This window comes from Podarcis erhardii (genome assembly GCF_964252035.2).
Source record: "Podarcis erhardii genome assembly, chromosome: 15".
NCBI classification, from domain to species: domain Eukaryota; kingdom Metazoa; phylum Chordata; class Lepidosauria; order Squamata; family Lacertidae; genus Podarcis; species Podarcis erhardii.
Window position 1 is genome coordinate 23,525,704 of NC_138505.1, and position 23,536 is coordinate 23,549,239.

The window sequence follows — 23,536 nt, forward strand, 5'->3', positions numbered from 1 at the left end:
CATCAATGGCCATCTTCCAGAGTAAACCTGTGGTGGTGGACGGTAGTGGAATGCTCTGCTTGAGCCTCTTCGTCTTATAGAGCAGGAGTGGGTCTAACCTGTGTCCCTCCATAGGTTTAACTCTTAACTGTCTTCATCCCCAGCCAGCATGGTCAATCAGTGGTCTGGGATGATGTGAGCTGTATTCCAACAACTTCTAGAGGATCACAGGTTAACCAACCTGATGGAGGGCAAGGTTGGCACCTTGAACAGAAAGCAGCCCCATTCAGTGCAGATCTGCTTGAAGATTTTGCATCACTCTATTTGAGGCTTTCCAAATAAACGAGTATTTAGAAAGCAGACACTTAAACTAGCCTTAAGCCTATAAATGCCTGCAGATTTTTAGGTGAGAGCAAGCACAGAATGGCATGCTTTTCATTGATTTTTTTTTCTATATCCAAAAATAGAGAGCTTAATTCCCACATTTCTAAGGAATCAGCTCTGAGGAAATTAAAACAGAAGGTCTGAAGTATACAATGTCTTAGAATGTATTTTATTAAGCTACATTTCAGCACAATAAGTTCATAAGCCCAGGTAGCTTGTTCTTGGGAGGATGCACTCTGGCTCAAACTGCCACATATGGACAAACATTTTCTGCCTCAGCAGCTGGTGGTCAAGAAGAGGAGCTTGTAGTGAAGATCACAGAAGATCCTTCAGGAATCCAGCATCTCTGCTTCACTCGTCACGTGGCTCTTCGTACTTGTGCTTGATGTGCTTCCAGAGTTTCTGCATCATAAGAGACACAAGAATACAGTAATCTTAAGCAACAACCTCAGGAATGCTTGTTTGCAGCTGAACAGAATACTACAACCTGGCACAGTCCACTGCTTACTGCCACCAGGATTAATGGGTGGTATTTTGCAAAGCACAGCAATACCACCCAATAGTACTCCCAAGGTGATTTCAAATAAAGGTGACAACAGAGGTAACAAGATGTACATCTGCTTTGATAACCTGAACATGATAGGAGTGTCATCATTCCAGTAAATATGTTCATTCAGAAGTCCTGTTGAACTGAACTTACTCCATCCTCAAAAGCGAGATGAGCGCTGCACTCCATAGTCGCCTTTGACTGGACTTAACCGTCCAGGGGTCCTTTACCTTTTTATTCCCTAAAGGTGTAATTAGGACTACAGCGTTAAAGTCTATATTATGCATCCTCATTTTCTCATACAACTGCACTCTTTACTTGTCAACTGTTCTCTTTCTTTCCCTTTAACACTCTCTTTGCCTCAAAATCAGTGCTGTGGCCTTCCCAATTCTCCCCCCAAAGTACAACCACATTGAGAATAAAATATCCAGATATATGTCAACAGCAAAAAAACCCTCAGAATAAGAAAGCTTGATTTCTATTATCTTTATAGATCACCAAAGTGCCTATAAAATAAATAAAATGATGATGAGCAGATGATAGGTGCCTGCCCCAGGGAGATTACAATCTGAATATCTGTCACAGGGAAGATGTGGAGAACGATAAAACAGGAAAAATATGCCATTACAGTGGTGCCTCACAAGACGAAATTAATCCGTTCCGTGAGGCTCTTCGTATAGCGGTTTTTTCGTCTTGCGAAGCAAGCCCATTGACAGCTTAGTGGATTAGCGCTATTAGCGGTTTAGCGGCTTTTAACGGATCAGTTGATCCGCTGATAAGCGGCTTAGGAAAAGGGGAAAAAAGGGGGGGGAACCCGCAGGAACTCGCAAGACATTTGTCTTGCGAAGCAAGCCCATAGGGAAATTCGTTTTGCGAAGTGCCTCCAAAACGGAAAAGCCTTTCGTCTAGCGGGTTTTCTGTCTTGCGAGGCTTTCGTCTTGTGGGGCACCACTGTATTTCAGCTACACATTCTTAAGGTTATAGTTACAGTAGGACATGAAAACTAGAAGGTTGTGGCAAATGCTTCACAGAAAACATGAGTTTGATTGAGGGATTTTGAAGGAATGAGATTGCATCCCACAGGTGTTCTGGAAAGCAGTTCCAAGCATTCTGGGCAGCAGGAGAGAAACTGCTGAATCTTTTGAGGGAGCAAGAGACCTTGATTTATTTGCAAAAGCAGCCACTTCCTATGGCTCTTTCCCAGAAGCACAGGCCATTGTTCTCTTCCATGTATAAGGTGAAACACATGTTCTTCTCAAGTAGATGCTACACAACCTGAACTACAAATTTCACAGGTGAACTAACAGATCATAACGGGTGGCAAGAACCATAGAATAACAATGCCATGGCCTTTGGCTAGCACAATAAAAGTTCATGCATGTAATTCAGCATTAAGTAGACACTAGGGACTTGACTTCGCACAGCTTATTTGTTTATAGTTTACCTGCCATGGTGTCTCCCCAAGACTTCTAGGAACTGTAGTCTCAACTGTGGTTAGTTCTGCTATAAATTAAAGTGCGTTAGTGACTGATTAAATTCTTTCATTACCCCTCTATGCTCACAATCCTGGTAGTTCAGATTGGTCACCACTCAAGATAAAACAAGGATCTTAACAGACCGTAGTCATTGCAAGCTGCACATCCTTTCAGGCCCTCTGGCCTTCGCTTGTTTGGGAGACTGTCCCTCGTACCTTCCTGGTGGCCCCATGCAAGACACACAGAGAGAGCCCAAGCAGGCGTTCAGCTGTTTCGAAGAAGCGCGAGAGGCCCGAAGCCGGGGCCTCTCGTATATCAAGGCCCCGTTTGACCTTCGCCCAGCCCGGGCCCGCGTTCTACGCAAGTCCCCGGCTCGGGCCTGCGCGACCCTACAGGCCGACTTACCTCCTTGTTAACCTGCTCGAAGATGGAGTCCGCGCCCTGGTCGAAGGCTCGCTCGAAGAGCAAGGCGCCCACCACGACCGTGAGAGCGAAGGTAGCGCTGCGGCGTAAAAGCACTCGGTAGACCTGCTTGGCGAGCGTCATCTTCGGCAGCCTTCAGGTACCGCGCACGCGCAGCTCTCGCCCTCCTCTAGCAAGGGCGGCCCCTCCGGCTGCCAAAGCTTTATGGGTAACGAAGCCTTTTCCCGCGCGGGATGATGGGCTTTGGAGTCCCACTCCAGACCCCTAACCTGTAGCCTGCCGGGTAGATAAACTTCATTTCCCGGGATGCACCACGGTTGGTGTCACGTGATCCTTGGGCCTCATGCCTTTGGGAGTCGTAGTCTTGTGTGCTTTCCGGGGATTTTAGAAGCCTGCCCCAAACTACAGCTGCTAGTTGGATAGAGTACTATAGTTAGAGATGTTGCCTGCTGGGTTCCTCTACCAGGGGTGAGGGGCGAGGCCTGTGATGTCTGTGTAAAGGGAGGTGAGTAGTCTGTTGGGCTGTTTTGCTTTACTTCCTTGCCGCTCATGGCCTCGGCTCTTATTTACAGTGGCATGGTCAGCTGCCTTCTACCAGGTAAGACCCACTTGTCCATCCTGGTTGCCTTATACTGAGTCAGACCATTGGTCCACCTAGTTCAGTATTGTCTACACGGACTGGCAGCAGCTCTGTAGAGGTTCAGGCAGGAGACGCTCCCAGCCCCTGGCTGGGGATTGAACCTGAGACTTTGGTATGAAGAGGTGTGGGAAATAGCTATTACATTGGTACCTCGGGTTACATACGCTTCAGGTTACAGACTCCGCTAACTCAGAATTAGTGCTTCAGGTTAAGAACTTTGCTTCAGGATGAGAACAGAAATCGTGCTCCAGCAGCGCGGCAGCAGCAGGAGGCCCCATTAGCTAAAGTGGTGCTTCAGTTTAAGAACAGTTTCAGGTTAAGAACAAACCTCCAGAACAAATTAAGTACTTAACCCGAGGTACCACTGTAATGGTAAATTAGCATGTATTGCTAAGGTAAGATGGGGAATATGCAGGAGAAATGATTTTGAGGAGATATGGAAGGTGTTTGTAGAATTTGTACTGTTAAAACGGACAGGGGTCAAACCATCGCAAGAGGTGATGAAATTTTGGGAAGCTGGATAGTTACAATGGAACAGTCTCAGGGGTGGGGTGCACATTTTTATTCTTATTTATTCTTATTACTTTGTCAAAATAAAAAATAAAATTATATATATATATCTGAGACTTTCACTGGTATCATCACATAGAACAAGGAGTGTTAACTGCTTGTCAATACAGTGTTAACTGCTTGTCAATACAGTGTTAACTGCTTGGCAATACAGTGGTACCTCGGGTTACATACGCTTCAGGTTACAGACTCTGCTAACCCAGAAACAGTACCTCGGGTTAAGAACTTTGCTTCAGGATGAGAACAGAAATCGTGCTCCGGCGGCACGGCAGCAGCAGGAGGCCCCATTAGCTAAAGTGGTGCTTCAGGTTAAGAACAGTTTCAGGTTAAGAACGGACCTTCAGAACGAATTAAGTACTTAACCTGAGGTACCACTGTACTGAGCTAGATAGACCAAAGGTTTGTCTGGGTATGTAGGGCAGCTTCTGGGGTTCCTTTCTCACCATTACCTGATCTTTAAAAACCCCAAAACAAAATAACCCTGGAGATGCTGGAGATTGAACTGGGCGATGGGGGCTTGCAAAACACATGTTCTACCACCAATCATTTATCAGCAGAGATCACTTCAGATTGGCAGCCGCATTAAGATTTTTGCAGCAAAGACAACATCAAAGAACCTGGCAATGTATGAAGAGACAAACAGATTTTGAAGCAATTTTAAAGTAACATTTGTATGATTCATCTTAGGAATGTTTGGGTGCCTAATTCCTTGTTTGTTTGTTTAAAGCTTTATAAATTGCATTCTTGTTAAAAAAAAAACAAAAAGAATGAAAACATCAAGAAAATATCACAAAAATGTCCATAAATACCAGTTGGTTAAAAAAAAAAATCATATTTCAAAGGCTGGTCTAAATAACACCATTTTCAGAAGATGTCTGGAAGAAGGGAGTGATGTTTCCTGTCAAACTTCTACTGACAGTGAGTTCCACAGGGCAGGGCCTGCAATGCTAAAGGTTCTGTCCCCAATAATAATAATAATAATAATAATAATAATATTTTATTTATACCCTGCCCTCCCCAGCCAAGACCAGGCTCAGGGCAGCTAACAACCAATAATAAAAACAAGTTGATTAAAATACAGTAGAGGCTAACCGAACCTCAGGGGAGTCAGGAACCACCAGAAATACCCCATCAGAGAACCTTTGTGATTGAGGTGGAGCATAAGGAGCAATTGTTTTCCCATTGTAGCTTTAGAATTTTAAAAATAAATAAATTCAAAAGTAATAGTTCAAGGATGGGTGGGGAACTAGCACCATATTTATAGTTTTGGCTCAAAAAATCATGTGCCTCTATGACTTTAATAGCTTTTTAGGTGCCACTACTAGACTCCAGCCTATTTGCAACCATCATCCCAGCATCCGAAGCAAGTCTCAGTTGCCTTCTGGGCAGCAAATGAGCTGATTTGATCGATGAAGCCCAAAATGATTCTGACTCAACCATAAATTAGACTAGTCTCCTCTGCTGAGCTGTAATGTTGTTGTTGTTGTTTTTTATAATTTTTACAATATTTATATACTGATTATCAACCATCATGGTTCTTGAAGCGGTATGAAATAATGCTGATCAGATTTATAGGCGGATGGGATTGCTATTACTGCAATAGACCCTATTAAGTCAGCCTGGTAAATGAGCCCACAAATAGTATTAGGCTGCAAAAATAAATATTGCTAGCCTGTTAATGAGGCTAGTGGAAGAGCGGGAGCTGTAGTCTCTGAAGCTGTAAGAATGTACCGAGAGCCTGTCTGCTGGATCTGGCCAAACACCCATCTAGTCCAGTATCCTGTTCTCAGGTTGACCAAACAGATGCTTCTTCTGGGAATCCCATATCCAGATCTGAGCACACCAGCTCTTTTCCCACTTGTGATTCTCAGTGACTGGTATTCAAAGGCTTACTGCCTTCATTAGTGAAGAAGAGGGCATACCCATTGTGGCTTAGTAGCCAACGATAGCCTTCTGTTCCATGAATTTGTCTAATCTTCATTTTAAAGCTGTTCCCCAAGTCACTACATCTTGTGGGAGTAAACCTGTAGGAAAGCTGTGCAATCAAGGAAAGTCTGATCATTTCTCCCCCGCCCCCCCCATAATCTTTATTAGTTTTTCAATTAGATACTCCACATACACATATTGCATTACATTTTCCATTTATACATGCTCTTCAGAGCTGACTTCCCTCCTTCTGGTTTTTTATATCACATATAATTTTATCGCATTATTTTCTTCCATTTTATATATTTTTATTCATTTCCATATTTGTCCATAGTGTATCGATAAAGAAGTAAGTCCTTATGTTTATAGAATTCTTGTTGTCTGTATTCATTTGAGAGCCAGTGTGGTGTAGTGGTTAAGAGCGGTGGACTCGTAATCTGGTGAACCGGGTTCGATTCCCCGCTGCTCCACATGCAGCTGCTGGGTGACCTTGGGCTAGTCACACTTCTCTGAAGTCTCTCAGCCCCACTCACCTCACAGAGTGTTTGTTGTGGGGGAGGAAGGGAAAGGAGAATGTTAGCCGCTTTGAGACTCCTTAGGGTAGTGATAAAGCGGGATATCAAATCCAAACTCCTCTTCTTCTTCTTCTTCATTTACTACTACTATTAGTTATATTAGTTTCCTTATACATTCTGCTTCTTATTATTTTCATTATCCATCGCTTTTCTTAATCTTTCCTGTTATGAGGTTTGTTTCCCAAAGTCTGATCATTTCATTGACATGTGGGAAAACAGTATTTGATCTTCCCCGCAGAGGTTTCCTTCAGCAAGCGTCTCCATGGGGAAGCGCTATTTCTGCGACTACTGTAACCGCTCTTTCCAGGACAACCTCCACAACAGGAAGAAGCACCTAAACGGGGTTCAGCACCTCCGGGCCAAGAAAGTCTGGTACGATCTATTTCGAGGTAAGAGGCTGCTTGGTAAGAAAGAAGAGCCCTTCGGATGGATCAGGCCTGTGGCTTATCTGGTCCACCATCCAGCGGCCAAGCAGATGCTTATTAGGGGAAGTCCGCAAAGGGGACCTGAGAACAACAGCACTCTCTTCCCACTTACAAGTCCCAGCAAATGGTATTCGGAGGCATTTGCTGTCCCCGACAGGGGATATGGAACTCCCGATTGTAAGCCTGGGTGGGATTCTTGTGGGACGCCTCTTGCTTGCCCTAGTGGATGTGCGGAGCGAGGCTCCCTCACCTTATTTTACCCCTTAAGGTCCATAAATAGCAACACCCTAGTGGTCCCGGGCCCTAAGGAGGTCAGATTAGCCTCAACCAGAGCCAGGGCCTTTTCAACACTGGCTCTGGCCTGGTGGAACGCTCTGCCTCATGAGACCAGGGCCCTGCAGGATCTGATTTCTTTCCGCGGGGCCTGTAAGACAGAGTTGTTCCGCCTGGCTTTTGGCTTGGAATTAACTTGAACCCCCCCCCCCTTTTCTTTTTTCCTTTTTCCTTCTGTGATGGAACTCCTGCTTGGGGACTTCCCTGGCTTTTTTTCTGGTCCACGTAGGACCAGTCTGGATAGTTAGCCTTGGTGAAGACTTGACCTTTTCATGCCCAAAAAAGTTTTTGAGTTTCTGCTGAAGTGAGGCTGCATTTTAATGTTGTATTTTAATGTTGTTTTTAAGTTGTATTTCAATCAATTGTTTTATATTTGGTGTTAGCCGCCCTGAGCCCGCTCTTGGCTGGGGAGGGCGGGGAATAAATTATTATTATTATTATTATTATTATTATTATTATTATTATTATTATTATCCTCTCCATACTTTTAAGCAGAGGTTGGATGGCCACCTGTCATGGATGCTTTAGCTGAGATTCCTGCATTGCAGGGGGTTGGACTAGATGACCCTTGGGACCCTTTCCAATTCTTTGCTTCTATGATCCTTTGCCACTTACAGATAATGCAACCATCCTGCAGGAGGAGCAGAGTAAGAAGCCGTGTCGGGAATTCCTGCTATCGGGTATGCTTTTCTTTTCATTGGGTTCCTCCCGCACCCAAGAAGCTGTTCTCAGGGGCAGGGAGAAGAGTTTCAAATATGGGGGGGGGGTGTGCCCTGCTGAATCTGACCAAAGGCCTGTCTGGTCTAGATTCCCAGTAATATCCACGGCAATACAATGACCAAATACATTGATACAATATCAATATACACTATATAATATGAAATATATGAAATCACAAACAGAAAACTTACGAATCTCTGAAAGTCACAAAATATGCCCTCTTAATGGATTCTCTTGAAAATATAAAACCAAATAAACATAAGTCTTGTAAGTCTCTGAAAGACTTTGAAGTCTTCAAAGACTATTCAAGTCTCTGAAAGAAGCAATGTACAGTGGTACCTTGGGTCACATATGCTTCAGGTTACATGCGCTTCAGGTTACAGACTCCGCTAACCCAGAAATATTGCTTCAGGTTAAGAACTTTGTTTCAGGATGAGAACAGAAATTGTGCTCCGGCGGCGTGGCAGCAGCAGGAGGCCCCATTAGCTAAAGTGGTGCTTCAGGTTAAGAACAGTTTCAGGTTAAGAACGGACCTCCGGAACGAATTAAGTACTTAACCTGAGGTACCACTGTATCAGATTCTTATCTGGTGAAAACAGGCTGTAAAGCTTTGTTTATGGCGTCCTACGCTGCCGAAGTAGTTCGCAAACAGACATTGTGAACATTGATTCCGGATATACCCACTGTTTCATGAAATTCTTCAGCACAGCAGAAGGATACAGAAATGCTTCAAAAACTATAAAAGAATATTAAAACAATGACCTGCATATGCATGGTAACTACAATAAACTCAAAATATTATGAACTATACACATAGACTATAATGTCAACATAATGTGAAATAAAACCAAAGGTACATACCCCATATATATGGTGAATGGAAAAGTATAACAAGAATTGCTATGGAGCAGTGGTCATAAAGTTACGTAGTCACTGCTACTGACCGTATGTTATCAAAAATATAAAAAGCTGATCCCAGGTGGTGCTCATAACAGGGAGATTGAGTTTAAAGGTACAGTGAAGTTACAGCCAGAAAATAAAGAATCAAATGAAACAATTGAGATCCAATTCAGAATTAAGTCCTCCCAGATGAAGTATTTCATATTATATAAAGAGTGTATATTGATATTGTATCATTGTATTTGGTCATTGTGTTGCCTTGGATATTACTAACTACTGTTTGCAACACAGGGGTTAAATTGTTTGGTTACCTGCTGGACAGAAATTAAGTGGTTACCAGCTGTAATGCAAAGGTTGAGCAATAAGTTAAAATAAGTTATATTAAGTTACAATAAGGATTTGCTGAGTTAAGAATTTGAACTGGAATACAAAAGGGGGAGGCGAGAGGAGGTCCGGGAAACAAGGTAATGGAAATAAGTAATGGGAATTATATTTGTTTTGTTTTTTTAATTGTGTATTTTTGTTATTTTCTGTGCATTTTTTGTTTTCTGTTGGTTTTTTGTATTAAATTGGAAATTCTAATAAATATCTCTTAAAAAAATAATGTTTGGTTACCTGGTCTAGATTCCCTGCAGTGGCCAAACAGATATTTCTCAGAAGCCTGCAAGAGGGCAGCAGCCATGTCCCTCTGCTGTCGTCTCCTAGCAACTAGCGTTTAAAGATATACTGCCTCTGAGCTTGGAGGTTCTATTTGTCTATCAGTAAGCCTCCAACGGGACATGGGTGGCGCTGTAGGTTAAACCACAGAGCCTAGGACTTGCTGATCAGAAGGTTGGTGGTTTGAATCCCCGCAACGGGGTGAGTTTCCGTTGCTCGGTCCCTGCTACTGCCACCCTTGCAGTTCAAAAGCACGTCAAAGTGCAAGTAGATAAATAGGTACCACTCCGGCGGGAAGGTAAACGGCGTTTCCGTGCTCTGCTCTGGTTCGCCAGAAGCGGCTTAGTCATGCTGGCCACATGTCCGAGCTGTACGCTGGCTCCCTCAGCCAGTAAAGCGAGATGAGTGCCGCAACCCCAGAGTCTGCCACAACTGGGCCTAATGGTCAGGGGTCCCTTTACCTTTACCTTTAAGCTGCCATGAATTTGTCTTCCCACCCTTTTGAAACTGCTGAAGCTAATAGCTGTCGCAGTGCATTTATTTCTCCCTAATTTTTAATTTGCGGCAGGTGGCAATAGACTGTAATAAATAATTGAATTTGTTTGCTCAAATGGTTATATAAAAATCCCGCGAATGGAGTTTTGTACACAGGAAGGGCCATACTGCCAGTAATGGAAAGTGTGTGGGGGGGTGATGCAAGTTTTGACAATTCTTGAATGCTGTAATATCTCTTGGTCCTGCTGTGGTGGCGAGCTCCTTTGTTCCCCTGAAGCTGTGGTTTCGTTCTTTAAAATTGTGCTTGCTTTGGATCTCTCGGCAGGACGGTGTGATTTCGGCCCCAACTGCAGGTTCTCCCACATGACGGAGGAAGATCTGGAGCAGCTGAATGCTCATGTGCAAGGTAAATGGGGTCTGGAGAGCGCAGGCACCCGTGGCCTTAACAGGGTGTGGGATAAACATAAGGAAAAGTGGTAATCCCTTCTGTAGACCCTGTGCAAATCACTGTTAGGCTGCCTTTAAGCCAAGAGCAAGCTAGCATCTCCTGTGTTGCATTATGCCTGCTATGGCACTGAGGCTGGCTTCTTGCCAGAGCCTTGACTGCAGTCATTGTGATGGACATCTTTCCCCAAACGCAGCCCCCCCCCCACTCCACAGCCAACACTACAAAGTGGAGTCCAGGGAAGGCCAGAGAGATCCGAGCAGCTGTTCCCAGCTCCTGTTGTGTTTGTTCACCAATTATACAGCTATTGATTATCAATGTAGGGTAAATGGGCTGGGCAAAAGCAAATAATTGAATCAGCTGGAGAGAGAAAGAGAAAGGCAGGGGAGCACAACTCTCCGTCCCCAACTCCTCTGCTTGATTCCGCAAATCGAAACCTTTTTAATTAAAGACTCTCCCCTGCAAAGACAACCCTGCTGCCTAGACTTCTGGCATTTGGCAAGCCTGCCGCAATTGATTTTTCGTGTCCCCACTGTGCAGAAAGGGGCACTCGGTTGGGGTTAAGCTTTCTTTGCTATCTCCCTGGGAGTTCTGAGCAAGATAAGCTGAACCCACAATGCTTTTTTGGGGGTGGGGGGCTCTTGGATGGGGGTGGGGAGCAATGGCTGCAGCGTTTCTGTTTTATGGAAGTTATTGACAATTTAACAATTATCCCATTGTCTTTGGGGAAGGGCTGTAGCTCAATGGTAGGGTGTCTAGCAAGCAGGAGGTCCCAGATTCTATCCCTTCCAGAATCTCCAGGTAGACATGAGAGAGGTGCCTGGCTGAAATCCTGGAGAGCTGGTCAGTGTACACAATACTGAGCTAGGTGGACTGAGTATAAGGCAGCTTCCTATGTACCGTATTTTTCGCTCTATAACACGCACCTGACCATAACACGCACATAGTTTTTAGAGGAGGAAAACAAGAAAAAAATATTCTAAACGAAACAGTGGATATATGATTTTTGTGGTTCATGCTGTGGCCACAGACATGTGATCTGACGGTGAGTTTGGGGTAGCCCAATGCAAAAATCCTGAGGATCCATGTGGATCCATGCTTTGTAACCACGTTTTTGCGCCATTGCGACCCCATGAAACAGTGGGTGCGTGTGTGTTTTGGTGCAGGCTGTAGCCATGGATATGCTATGTGATCTGATGGTGAATTTGGGGTGACCTAGTGCAAAAATCCTGAGGATCCATGTGGATCCGTGCTTTGTAACCACATTTTAAGTGGGGAGGGAAGGAAAAGAACTCAAGGGACAAGGAACTCGCGTGGGGGGTGTGGAGAAGGATGCTGCTGATAATGCAGGAGAGGCTCCTCTCCGGCTTTGCTCCTTTAGAACAAGCAGGCTCTGCGTCTCTCCCTCCTCCCCGGCAAGGAAACCATGATAGTAACCACTCTGAGACAAATCAAGAAAAATTGCGACCAACACTCTCCCCCAACAAGCGCAGTGAGGTCAAAACACACACACACGCAGAGAGGGAACTGGCCCTAAAGTCGCAGGGCGCTGGGGGAGTGAACGGGAAGCAAGAGAAGGAGAAGGAGCCCTCACACACAGAGAGACACACAGAGTGTCAATTCTAAAGTCGGAGGGACAGCGCAGGGAGAGTGAACGGGAAGCAGGAGGAGGAGAAGGAGCCCTCTCTCACACACACAGACACACAGAGTGTCAATTCTAAAGTCGGAGGGAGAGTGCAGGGGCACAGGGAGAGCGAAGGGGAAGCAGGAGGAGGAGAACGATAGCTCAAGCACACACAGACACAGCCCCTACAGAGGCTAATCCAAAATCGGACAGCAAAAAACTGCAGGCAGGGACAGAGAGTACGGGGTTGTTTTAAAGCAGCCAACCCCGCTCTGCTTCTCTCCCTCCTCCCGGCTAGGCTGGCTGAAAAGCTTCGCTGCTACTTAGCAGATCAGTGGGGAGGAGAGAGGAACATAGAGGACGGGGTTTTTTAAAGCAGCCAAGCCCGCTCTGCTTCTCTCCCTCCTCCCCAGCTCGGCTCGCTGACAGGAGCCGCTTACACCTGCTTTGCTGTTTCAAAGCAAGCCACGGACTGCTCACAACTGCAGCAGATTCCCCCGCCATCTGTAGGCATTCGCTCCATAACACGCACAGACATTTCCCCTTACTTTCTAGGAGGAAAAATCTGCGTGTTATGGAGCGAAATTTACGGTAAGTATGGAAAAGAGGCTAAAGTCAGGGGTGGTGGGGGCTTTGTCCAAGCCCCGCTTTGAGGGGAAACAATATGAATTTCACTTGGACAGACTGGGGGCAAGCAAGATGTTTTATACCCTTCAAGTGTAGGGCCAGGCCAGGCACGACACAGGAGATTTGTGATTCATTTATTTTAAAAGCATTTCCATACCACTCGATAGTTTGACATCTCTAAGCGGTATACATGGAGGCAACTTAAAAACAGTACAGTGGTACCTCGGGTTATGTACACTTCAGGTTACAGACGCTTCAGGTTACAGACTCCGCTAACCCAGAAATAGTACCTCGGGTTAAGAACTTTGCTTCAGGATGAGAACAGAAATCGTGCTCCGGCGGCATGGTGGCAGCGGGAGGCCCCATTAGCTAAAGTGGTGCTTCAGGTTAAGAACAGTTTCAGGTTAAGAACGGACCTCCGGAACGAATTAAGTTCTTAACCTGAGGTACCTCTGTATTGTTGAAAACGGAGCTGCAACATTTTCAAAAAAAACCAAAGCAGCATTATTACAAACAAACAAATCGGAAATTCAGTAGTAACAGGGCCAGTTTTCTGGGTCAGGGAAATATGTCTTTGCAAGGCATATGACACAATGAGTGGATGATGGATGGGCCAGGGCATTCCACAACGGTGGAAAATGCCTGTTTTTGGCTCCTCTCTTGAACCTAAACCAGAGAGGTTGTGGGATGGATGGCAGGGGGCGGGGAGACTCTTTTATGTTACCCGTTTCTGGCTCCTCCTCCCTCTTTTTCCCCTTTCCCCGGCTGCACTCATGAATATTCAGCAGGCTGGAAGAATAATTGGCTGCCACTGCTGAGCTGGCGCGATCCTTCACTCTGCTGGAGTGGTGGCAGTGTTAATTTCACACCCTGTCGGAAAATGTTTAACATTTTGCTTAAAAGCGTGACATATGGCACCGTCTTGGTTTGGAGCAGGTGGTTGGCAGGAGGGTGGGTGCTGCAGGAGGTGGGAGGGGTCCTCTGGGGTAGGTGGTAGGAGATGCCTTTTTTGGATTCTGTTCTGGAATGGTTTCCTCTGGGGACTGGGCAGGGTGATCTGATCATTAGTATGGGGAGCAGTGTTGTCCAAGTCCCTCTCTCCCCGCTTTCCCATTGAGTTTTTTGGTATTCAGGTGCCCCCAGGAATCTGTGTTCTTGTTGCTGATGAATGGAACGTTTCCTCCTGACTGCCTCCTACAATCACTCAAGCTGTCTCTGGCTTATTCTGCCTTCGGGCCCGTGATTGCGCTGTTAATGTCAATGAGCCAGGATGTTTCCCCTCCCCGAATATGCATTAATGCACCAAAGCCGTAGAAAAGCAACAGCACAGGCTGCCTTTGAAAGGAGAGACTATCCTGGGGAAGGGGCTTGCTTTGGGTCACCAAGGCAAAATTTCCATGCCTGGCTTGTTTTGCAACGGGCATCAGTGTGAGTCCTGTGTCCCTGCTCAGGGACGGAGGGTGAGAATGCGAGTTCTGCCCCAGTCGTAACCAGGCGGCAGGGAAACCACAGCTCCAAGCCTGCGCAGATTCCTGAACCAAGGGTGTAGAAATTCAGCCTGCGTGTAAGAAGAGGATGGCTGCTGGATCAGGCCAGCATCCTGTTCTCACAGTGGCCAACCAGATGCCTGTGGGAAGCCAGAAAGCAGGCCCTGAGCACAAGTTCACTTTTCTCTCCCGTGAGTTACAGCAACTGATGTTTAGAAGCATTGCTGCTTCTGACCATTGAGGCAGAGCAATAGCCATCATGGTGTTTGCGGCAGCTAGGCTGGTGAGTGGGAGCAGCTGCTGGGACCACATCATACTGGTCCTAAAGGATCTGACTGGCTCCCCGTACATTTCCAAGCACTATTCAAAGTGTTGGTGCTGACCTTTAAAGCCCTAAGCGGCCTCGGCCCTGTATATCTGAAGGAGCATCTCCACCCCCATCGTTCAGCCCGGACACTGAGGTCCAGCTCCGAGGGCCTTCTGGCGGTTCCCTCCCTGCGAGAAGTGAGGTTACAGGGAACCAGGCATAGGGGCTTCTTGGTAGTGGCACCCGACCTGTAGAATGCCCTCCAATCAGATGTCAAGGAAATGAGTAACTATATTATCTTCAGGACACAGCTGAAGGCAGCCCTGTACTGTATAGGGAATCTTTTTAATGTGCAATGTGTTGTTATTTTTTTATAACCGATGGAAGCTGGGCAAAATGGCTGGGGCAACCCGGTCAGATGGGTGGGGTACAAATAATATAATTATTATTATTTACTGGATCAGGCCAATAGTCAGTCTAATCCAGCATCCTGTTCTCACAGTGGCCAACAAAGTGCCACTTCTGGGAAGCCTGTAAGCAAAGACTTGAGTCCCTCCTGGGGTTTCCAGCAACTGTACTGCTCCCGCAGAATTTGATCCCACAAGATCTAGTCCCCCTTTTTCCTAATACTAGGAAATACGACTCCAAACGTTGGAAAATTTGGGACAGACAAAAGTGCTTCCTCACACAGTGACGAACTCACCAAGCTGAGGTTGTGCCAATACTTCAGGCATCAAACCTGTTTCCAAATCTCCTTCTCCTCCTTCTTGTGCCTTGCAGTCATGCCATTGCTCCATTGAACTATGGAACTCGCTGCTGCAGGGGGCCACCAACCAGGGCGGCTTTAAAACAGGACTGGATAAATTGGTGGAGGAGAAGGCTGATCAACAGCTGTTCAGCACCACAAAGGCTTCGCTTTGCCTCCGCAGTCGGAGACAGTAATGCTTCTGAATTCTAATAATAATAAATAAATAACAAAATTTTATTTATCTCCCGCCCTCCCCAGCCAATGCTGTGCTCAGAGCGGCTAACAACATTAAATTCTAGTTGCGGGAAGCCACAGGAGGAGAGAAGGCTCTTGTATTCGGGTCTGGCTTGTGGGCTTACCAGAAAAGGCTTCTGGTTAGCCACAGTGAGAACAGGAACGCTGGACTATTGGCTTGATCCTTTGATGTTCTTGTGGCTCTTCTGTCTGTTTTTGGAGAGCAACATGGACCTGTCTTCTGAAGCAGGAACTGCAGCTGGCCCTTCTCTTGCTGCTCTGTGCACAACCTGTGAGTCTCATTGGCCCTCTCCCTGGTTTCTTTTTAACTGCCGTGTGGACCGCACTCAGTGATCCTCCCAGCCTGTACAAATTCTGCCAAGGCAAAGGACGTTGTTGCTGTTGTTCTTTTGAAAAAAAGCTGTTCCACAATTTGGAGCTGCGTAGGTGGAGGACTGGATAAGATGGGAAGGCAGAACCATCCGTCCAGAACTGGCCAAATCGGAGACGGAACGGCAGCTGGGAAGGTGGTTCCGTAAAGGGAACCCCGGCGCCCCGGCCAGAACTGTCAGCTGCAGGAATACAAGGGGAAATAACCAGAAGTGTGTTCAATGGGGCGAAAGGCTGTTGGGCTAAATGAGATTGCCCTTGTCTGTCTTTCCAAAAAAACAGAAGAGAGGAGGGCGAAAGAGCAGCGGCTGGACAAGGCAGTCGTCACGCCTGGCACCATTGATGAGTGGCTGGAGAAGAGAGCCAAGCGGCTTGGCACAGCTCAGACTGACAGGTAATGCCCTCTCTGCAGCTGGGGGGGTCGGGGCGCGAGATTTAGGTGATGGCAAAGCTCTGCCTCCACAGTTGGAAGCAGCAATGTGGGAGGGGAGAGGAGTGCTCTTTTTTATTTTAAATAAATTTTATTAGTATTTTCCACACAACAACAACAACACGAAAGACATCGAAAAATAACAATACACAACGCACAAAAATCAACATTCGAAAACTAAAGAAAGCAACAACAACAACAACAAAAACCAAATCCATATCTTACAAGTTAATATTATAGACACTAAAAGAACAACAACAAGACATTGACTTCCACCAATCCCACAGCACCTCCTTTATCTCTCATTGCGTCTTTCTGTTTTCTTTATCATCTCCATCCTAACATCTAGATATAAATCCCTCTTTCATATCCTTTCACTTCACAAGGTTATTCCAGACTCAGCCAGATTTCTGTCCTTGAACCTTGACTTTTGAGGTATTCATTTAGGCACTCCCATTCTTTTTTTACTTCACTTTTTGGGAGGGGAGAGTGCTATTGCGGTCAGGTCCTGTTCGCAGATTTGCCTAGGGCTGGAAGCTGACAGCAGTATGCTGGATTTGATTGGCCATGTCAGGCACCGGGCAGAAGTGGAATGGCGGAGACCACCTCCCTAGCCTGACCCTTCCTTCCAGAGAAGAAGAAGACAGTTCAGAATTACAACAGGGGTTTGAGGGAGGTCACAGCTCAGAGGCAGATGAGGGGGAAAGGTGGGAAAGAATGGGAGAGGAGGAGGAGGAGGAAGAACCAGGAGGGCCACAGCTGAAGGACACAGTGTCTTTAGAAAGCATTTCAGACCCACCCCCCTCTCCCAGAACCCGGCAAGCCTTGAAAGTAGGAGAGCAAAGGGCCCAGAAGCAAAGGGCCCTCACCGCCACCCGTAGAAGAGATGACGAGTGAGGAAGTGGGAGAAAAAGGGGGCGGAGAGTCACTCAGGACAACGCCATTCTTCCAAGAGGCTGCATTCCCAAGCCTCTCTCTGTGAATATTGAATAAAAAGCAGATGGTAAGGACTTTTCCTTGTCTTATCCATTCCTGGATAAGGGCCTTCCGGCAGTTCCCTCGCTGTGAGAAGTGAGGTTACAGGGAACCAGGCAGAGGGCCTTCTCGGTAATGGCACCTGCCCTGTGGAACGCCCTCCCAGCAGATGTCAAGGCAATATTTTTAAAGATAACTGAAGGCGGCCCTGTTTAGGGAAGTCTTTAATGTCTGACGCTGTATTGTTTTTAATATTCTGTTGGAAGCCGCCCAGAGTGGCTGGGAAACCCAGCCAGATGGGCATAGTATAAATTATAAATTATTATTATTATTATCCTGGCAACCTGCCATGGGGGTTGTTTCCTCTGCCACCTGACAGGCCATTGGCCTGATCCAGCAGCCAGGCTCTTACGTTCTCAATTGGATTAGGAGGGGAAGTGGAAAGCTACTTCGTCAGTGTGGTTCAGTGTCTGGCATCTCCAGATAGGTGTGGGAAAGCCCTCTGTCTGAAACCCTGGAGAGCCACTGCAGGTGGACTGGGGACTGGGACCTTTGAGACCTCCAGATGTTGTTGGACTCCCAACTCCCATGAGCCCCAGCGGGCTGGCTGGTGGTCAGGGATGATGGGAGTTGCAGTTCAGCAGCACCTGGAACAGCAAAAGTCCCACCTATCCCAACTAAGGAGACAGAAAACAGTCTGACTTTAACAGAAGGAAGTTGTCCTTTGGGCCATGAAGTGCATTCTTCAAATCTCAAACCTTGGGGTTTCCCTAATTCAGTGACTCCAGCCCAAGCCATGACCTTCTACACCAGCCTTTCTCAACCTGTGGGTCCCCAGATGTTGTTGAACTACAGCTCGCATCACCCCTAGCTAGGAAGGCTAGAGCTCAGGGATGATGGGAGTTGTAGTCCAACAAGATCTCGGGACCCACAGGTTGAGAACTGCTCTCTAATCTGACCCTCCCTGTTTGCAATATTGAGATGTTGACACTGACCCTACCTCACAGGGTTTTTGTTGCAAAGGTTACTGAGATGTTGGTGGTGCACCCTGAGCCCTGCAAAAGCTCTGTAGAAATATGGAGTCTTGTAGGGTTTTTTTTTTTTTAATATAAAAAAGTATCTGATTTCCAATGCTGTGCTTTTCTTATCTCAGTCCCCTCTCGGAGGAAGAGTCAGTTTTCCAGTATCCACCTGGCTGGCCTTCGGTCCAGGATCTCCCCCCTTCCCTGCAGGCTCCGCCTCCTGGTGGATGGCAGGTGCCACCCAATCTCCAATGGGGATGACTCTGCTGACGCAACCAGGACGCCCTTCAGAACACCAGGCGGTGTCCCTTATGCCTTTGCTCCCAGTGTTGCGGAGGAAATACAACCGGAACAGGGAACCTGCGGGCCTCCAGATGTTGAACTGCAGCTCCCATCCTCATCAGAGGGTGGCTGTGTTGGTTGGTGCTGATTGGAGCTGGAATCTTGGGGCGGCATGTATATGTACATGTATATCCTTCCAGCTGTTCTGATTATTGACAGGTGTCCTGGTGCTCAAGTTCATGCATATATAATACGGAAAATGCAAAGGGGAATCAAAACGAAGTGGACCTTATTTAAGGTAATGGTTTGGTGAGAAGAAAGAACATGTGAAAATTGCTAGTGGAAGAAGTCAGCTGATTGGGCACTGAGGGCTTCGTTCTGTAAGAGGTCCCCCTCTCAAGGCCCCATCTCAAGGCTCTCTGTTATGAGGGGCAGACCCATTCTCCCCTTTGTGGCTCCATTGTCAGTACTGTGGGGGTTAACAGCAAAAGGGGGGACATTATGGAGGGGTGCACTTTGGATTAACCAGATCCAAAGTGCTCATCTTCCCACAGTGTGGCTCCAAAGCGTGGTGGGTGCGGGGCTAAGACCCACCAACCCTGGGAGAGAAAATTCAGAAGGAGGAAGCGTTCTGGATGATGAAAGCAGAAGAAAATGGGGAGGGGAAGGGGAAACCATCCTAACCCACAGATGCCATCAACCACCCCAGCAAGAACCCCATAGCTCCCTGGATTTTGCAGTCCCTCCAACTTGGATTCTTTGCTTTACCTGCAGAGGGTGGGAATATCTATTGTTGTTGTTTAAATAAAGCTGAAATTTGTACTTCCTGTGTACTTGTAAATATAAATGTTTATATTTCTACAGAACCAAGATTTTGGGACACGTGTGTGGGAGAGAATATTAAATCGGCACTACCATTTGAGTGTTCAAACTGGTGTTGTTTGACTTGTTTGACTTCTTTGCTGCCTAGTATAAATGTGCGCTGGGGGAACGCCAAGAGTTTTAACTCCTGTGACATTGCACATGCCCAGCGTTGTGTTTAAGATTTGGCCCTTGGCTGCTATGCATATGCTGTTGTTTGTGTGCCAGGGATCTGCAGCTGGTGTGGGCACTGTGCTTGGTGTGCTGATGGCAAGGCTGAGGACAAGGCTGGCATCATAGGGCACCTGTCAAGGTGCCACCTGTTTAAAAGCCCTCATTGCAGAGCAGCAATGGGAGATCTGTGGCCCTTGTTTATTTGCTGGGTTTTGCACCTCCCATCATCGTTTGCCTGACTTGCCAATTGGGTCCAATCTACTGGGAGAGCAGGGCTTGCTCTGAGGATCTTAAAAACCAGGTAGGTTCATAAAGGCAAAGAGGGTAAAACAGAGGGGACACTTATACATGTTTGGTGGACCTGCGAAAAAATCAAAAGCTTCTGGAACACAGTATATGATGAGCTTAAAAAAATGTTTAAGCATAACTTTATGAAAAATACAGAAGCTTTTCTACTAGGGATAATGGACACAGGTATAGCAAGAGAAGATCAGAAAATATCCCTCTATGCCACAGGAGTGGCAAGGATCCTAACTGCTAAAAACTGGAAAAAAGAAACTGCCAACAAAAAGGGAATGGCAAGACAAACTGTTAGAGTATATTGAACTGGCTAGATTAACAGAGGCAATTGGAGATCACACTAGACAAGAGTTTCAAAAAGCATGGGGAAAATGCAGATAATATTTCACAAAACAGTGGCCTAAAATACATATCTGGATTTGTTTCGATTAATGTCTGTAGGATATTTAAGTGATAATTTGAAAAATCTTAATAATTATTCATAAAGGAAACAGTTTATAAGAAGTAAATAAGGAGGCCAGATACAGGATAAAGGAAGTCTTTTATTTCGTTGTTTGTATTGTATGTTATGCTCACTGTATGTTATGTTCATGTTTAATGAGGGTGGATTGTGTATTATTATGTTATGTTGTAAATAAAATTCCAATAAAAAATATTTTTAAAAAACAACAACATAAAGGCAAAGAGCCAGGCCTTTCAGTAACCGGGTCCCAGATCATTTAGGGCTTTGAAGGGAAAAGCCAGCACAAGAAAGCATACCCTGAAGCTGGAACCAAATTGGTAACCAATGTAGCTGCTGTAGGGAGAGTGCTTCGTGGTCCTCCTACCAGCATCCTGGCGCTTTGAACCATTCGAGATCTCTACAGTGTCTTCAAGGGCAGCCCAACTGCGATAGCATTACTCTCACCTTGTCTGGATGGCGACAACGCCTGCGCGACTGAAGCTCAGGAGGTTTGTGGATCTAGTGCAAAATATCTCTTGTCCCTGTAATCACATTGAGCAGTCTAAAACCACCATAAGGCTACTAAGAAATGGGACGCTGGAAGAAGGTGAATGTTGGGGGCTGGACTGAGGAAGAATGGTGGGGACCGCCCCCCCCCTCCTGAACCTTCCTGGAAACAGGAGGACAGTATAGATTTACAACAGAGGTTTGCAGAAGGTCATAGAGACGACAGAGGGGAGAAGCTGGGAAATATTGGGAGAGCAGCAGGAAGAAGAAGAAGCACCAGGGGAGAGACAGCTGACAGACTCACATGTCTTTAGACAGCATTCCAGACCACCACCCCCATCTCCCAGGACTAAGCGGGCATTGAGAGTAGTAGAACAGAAAACTCAGAGGCTGAAAGCTCAGATCAGCCGGCACAGGGGTGATGTAGAATAAGAGAGACAGAGGGGATGGGACTTGGAGCAACACCATTATCTAAGAGAGACTGCATGTCGTCATCTCTCTGTGAATATTGAATGAAGTACAGTGGTACCTTGGGTTAAGTCCTTAATTCATTCCGGAGGTCCGTACTTGACCTGAAACTGTTCTTAACCTGAAGCACCACTTTAGCTAATGCGGCCTCCTGCTGCTGCCGCGCTGTCAGAGCACAATTTCTGTTCTCATCCTGAAGCAAAGTTCTTAACCTGAAGCAATATTTCTGGGTTAACGTAGTTTGTAACCTGAAGCATATGTAACCTGAAGCGTATGTAACCCGAGGTACCACTGTACTTGGTAAGAAGGGACGCAGGTGGCGCTGTTCGAATCCCCGTGACGGGGTGAGCTCCCATTGCTCGGTCCCTGCTCCTGCCAACCTAGCAGTTCGAAAGCACATCAAAGTGCAAGTAGATAAATAGGTACCGCTCTGGCGGGAAGGTAAACAGCGTTTCCGTGTGCTGCTCTGGTTCGCCAGAAGCAGCTTAGTCATGCTGGCCACATGACCTGGAAGCTGTACGCTGGCTCCCTCGGCCAATAAAGCGGGATGAGCGCCGCAACCCCAGGGTCGGTCACAACTGGACCTAACGGTCAGGGGTCTCTTTACCTTTACTTGGTAAGAACTCTTGTTTATCTGCTTCTTGGCTGCCACCATGGGAGGGTTTGGATTCCTCGAAGCCTGACAGTGAACCAGTGCAGAGCAGTGTTTAGAATGCTGGACTAGGACCTAATAGATCAGGAGTCATGGACTGGCTGAATGTAGAGGAGTGGTGGGAGGGAAAGAAGGCTCAGAGCCAGGGAAAGAAAAGGGATATAAATTTAAAAAGAGAGAGAAGGTGTCTCCCTCTTAAGTGTGGTAAACAACAGGTTCTAATATAATACATAGATGCCTGCTGGCAACAGGTTTTGATCTAAACACACACACACACACACACACACACACACACGGTTCTGTGTCAACAGCAGAAGCCATTGCAAGGGGACAGGGATGAAGCTATATGGGGACGACCTGATCTCATCAAACTCCGAAGCCATTGAGTTGTGTGATCACAGCCCCAGAGCTCACAGTTTACCCGTAGGGAGTCATAAATTACTAGCTTTTTATAGCCTTGTATTCTCCTTATTTTTTAAACAGTGCTGTGAGTAGGAAGCTGTGATGGCATGATGCATCATCGATGTGCCAGCTGTTGGGGTGAACTTGTTAAAGAGTGCCATCGGAAAGGAGCTTGGCTGGGGGAAGTGCAGGCAGCGTGTGCCCCAGCAGGGTATTAATTCAGCATGTATAGCCTATTAACCAGAGGTGCCTGGACGGAGGGCCAGAGATCGCAGGGTGGTTGCTGGGGGCCTGGAGGCAGCTTGATGGGTCACCACCCACAGCCTAGATTGCTCCCAGCTGTTGCCTTCCATTAAGAGCTTGTTAAAATGCATTGCACTTTTCCTCCACATTCATGCGCTTTCATTCAGCTTCTCCGTGCCAGTGGTCACTGGAACAGTTGTGGTGGGACTGTGAATAGGGAGGGAGGGTTGGTGGTACTAATGGAACGAAGTGTCCGTGTGAAAGTATCTCTCCACTCAGAAGGGAATTGCCAGCTGGTTCATTCCTCTTCTCTACAAATAGGAAGAGGCTTTTCACCAGAATCTGCTAAAAGAAAGGGGAAAGCCTTCATTTTAAATGGGAGTTTCCAAGCAACCCTCTTCCTGAATCAGAGAGGAGGTTGCATGGGATCCTGCCAAACTGAGCAGGACTTAACCCCCCAGCAAAGGTAAAGGGACCCCTGACCGTTAGGTCCAGTCGTGGACGGCTGGTGTTGCGGCGCTCATCTCATTTTACTGGCCGAGGGAGCCGGCGTACAGCTTTCAGGTCATGTGGCCAGCATGACTAAGCTGCTTCTGGCAAACCAGAGCAGCACACGGAAACGTCGTATACCTTCCCTCCAGAGTGGTACCTATTTATCTACTTGCACTTCGTGCTTTCAAACTGATAGGTTGGCAGGAACAGGGACCGAGGAATGGGAGCTCACCCTGTTGGGGGATTCAAACCACCGACCTTATGATCGGCAAACCCAAGAGGCTCAGTGGTTTAACCGCTACACACACACACAAACCACACACCAGCCGACTTGCTGTGGACTGAATACTGCTGCTTTTGTCTGCACACACCTAT

The 23,536-nt window shown here is 46.6% G+C and overlaps 2 protein-coding genes across 2 annotated transcripts; one reads left to right on the forward strand and one right to left on the reverse strand.

Moving 5' to 3' along the window:
* Nucleotides 1-516: 516 nt before the first annotated feature.
* Nucleotides 517-2,990, reverse strand: UQCR10 (ubiquinol-cytochrome c reductase, complex III subunit X). The gene is made up of 2 exons (XM_081842188.1): nucleotides 2,791-2,990; nucleotides 517-765 (listed from the first exon to the last, which is right to left on the reverse strand). The coding sequence occupies exons 1-2, from the start codon at nucleotides 2,929-2,931 to the stop codon at nucleotides 715-717; spliced, it is 192 nt and encodes a 63-aa protein (XP_081698314.1). The 5' UTR covers nucleotides 2,932-2,990; the 3' UTR covers nucleotides 517-714.
* Nucleotides 2,991-3,158: 168 nt separating this feature from the next.
* Nucleotides 3,159-18,787, forward strand: ZMAT5 (zinc finger matrin-type 5). The gene is made up of 6 exons (XM_081842158.1): nucleotides 3,159-3,313; nucleotides 6,758-6,908; nucleotides 7,895-7,957; nucleotides 10,375-10,455; nucleotides 16,194-16,305; nucleotides 18,470-18,787. The coding sequence occupies exons 2-6, from the start codon at nucleotides 6,782-6,784 to the stop codon at nucleotides 18,597-18,599; spliced, it is 513 nt and encodes a 170-aa protein (XP_081698284.1). The 5' UTR covers nucleotides 3,159-3,313; nucleotides 6,758-6,781; the 3' UTR covers nucleotides 18,600-18,787.
* The last annotated feature ends 4,749 nt before the right edge of the window (nucleotides 18,788-23,536 follow it).

Coding starts and splice junctions, on each gene's coding strand:
- UQCR10 (XM_081842188.1), bottom strand. CDS start 2,931: ATGACGCTCGCCAAGCAGGTCTACCGAGTGCTTTTACGCCGCAGCGCT. Junction 766..2,790: donor TCGAGCAGGTTAACAAGGAG/GTAAGTCGGCCT, acceptor CTTATGATGCAG/AAACTCTGGAAGCACATCAA.
- ZMAT5 (XM_081842158.1), top strand. CDS start 6,782: ATGGGGAAGCGCTATTTCTGCGACTACTGTAACCGCTCTTTCCAGGAC. Junction 6,909..7,894: donor CTGGTACGATCTATTTCGAG/GTAAGAGGCTGC, acceptor TGCCACTTACAG/ATAATGCAACCATCCTGCAG. Junction 16,306..18,469: donor GGCACAGCTCAGACTGACAG/GTAATGCCCTCT, acceptor TTCTTATCTCAG/TCCCCTCTCGGAGGAAGAGT.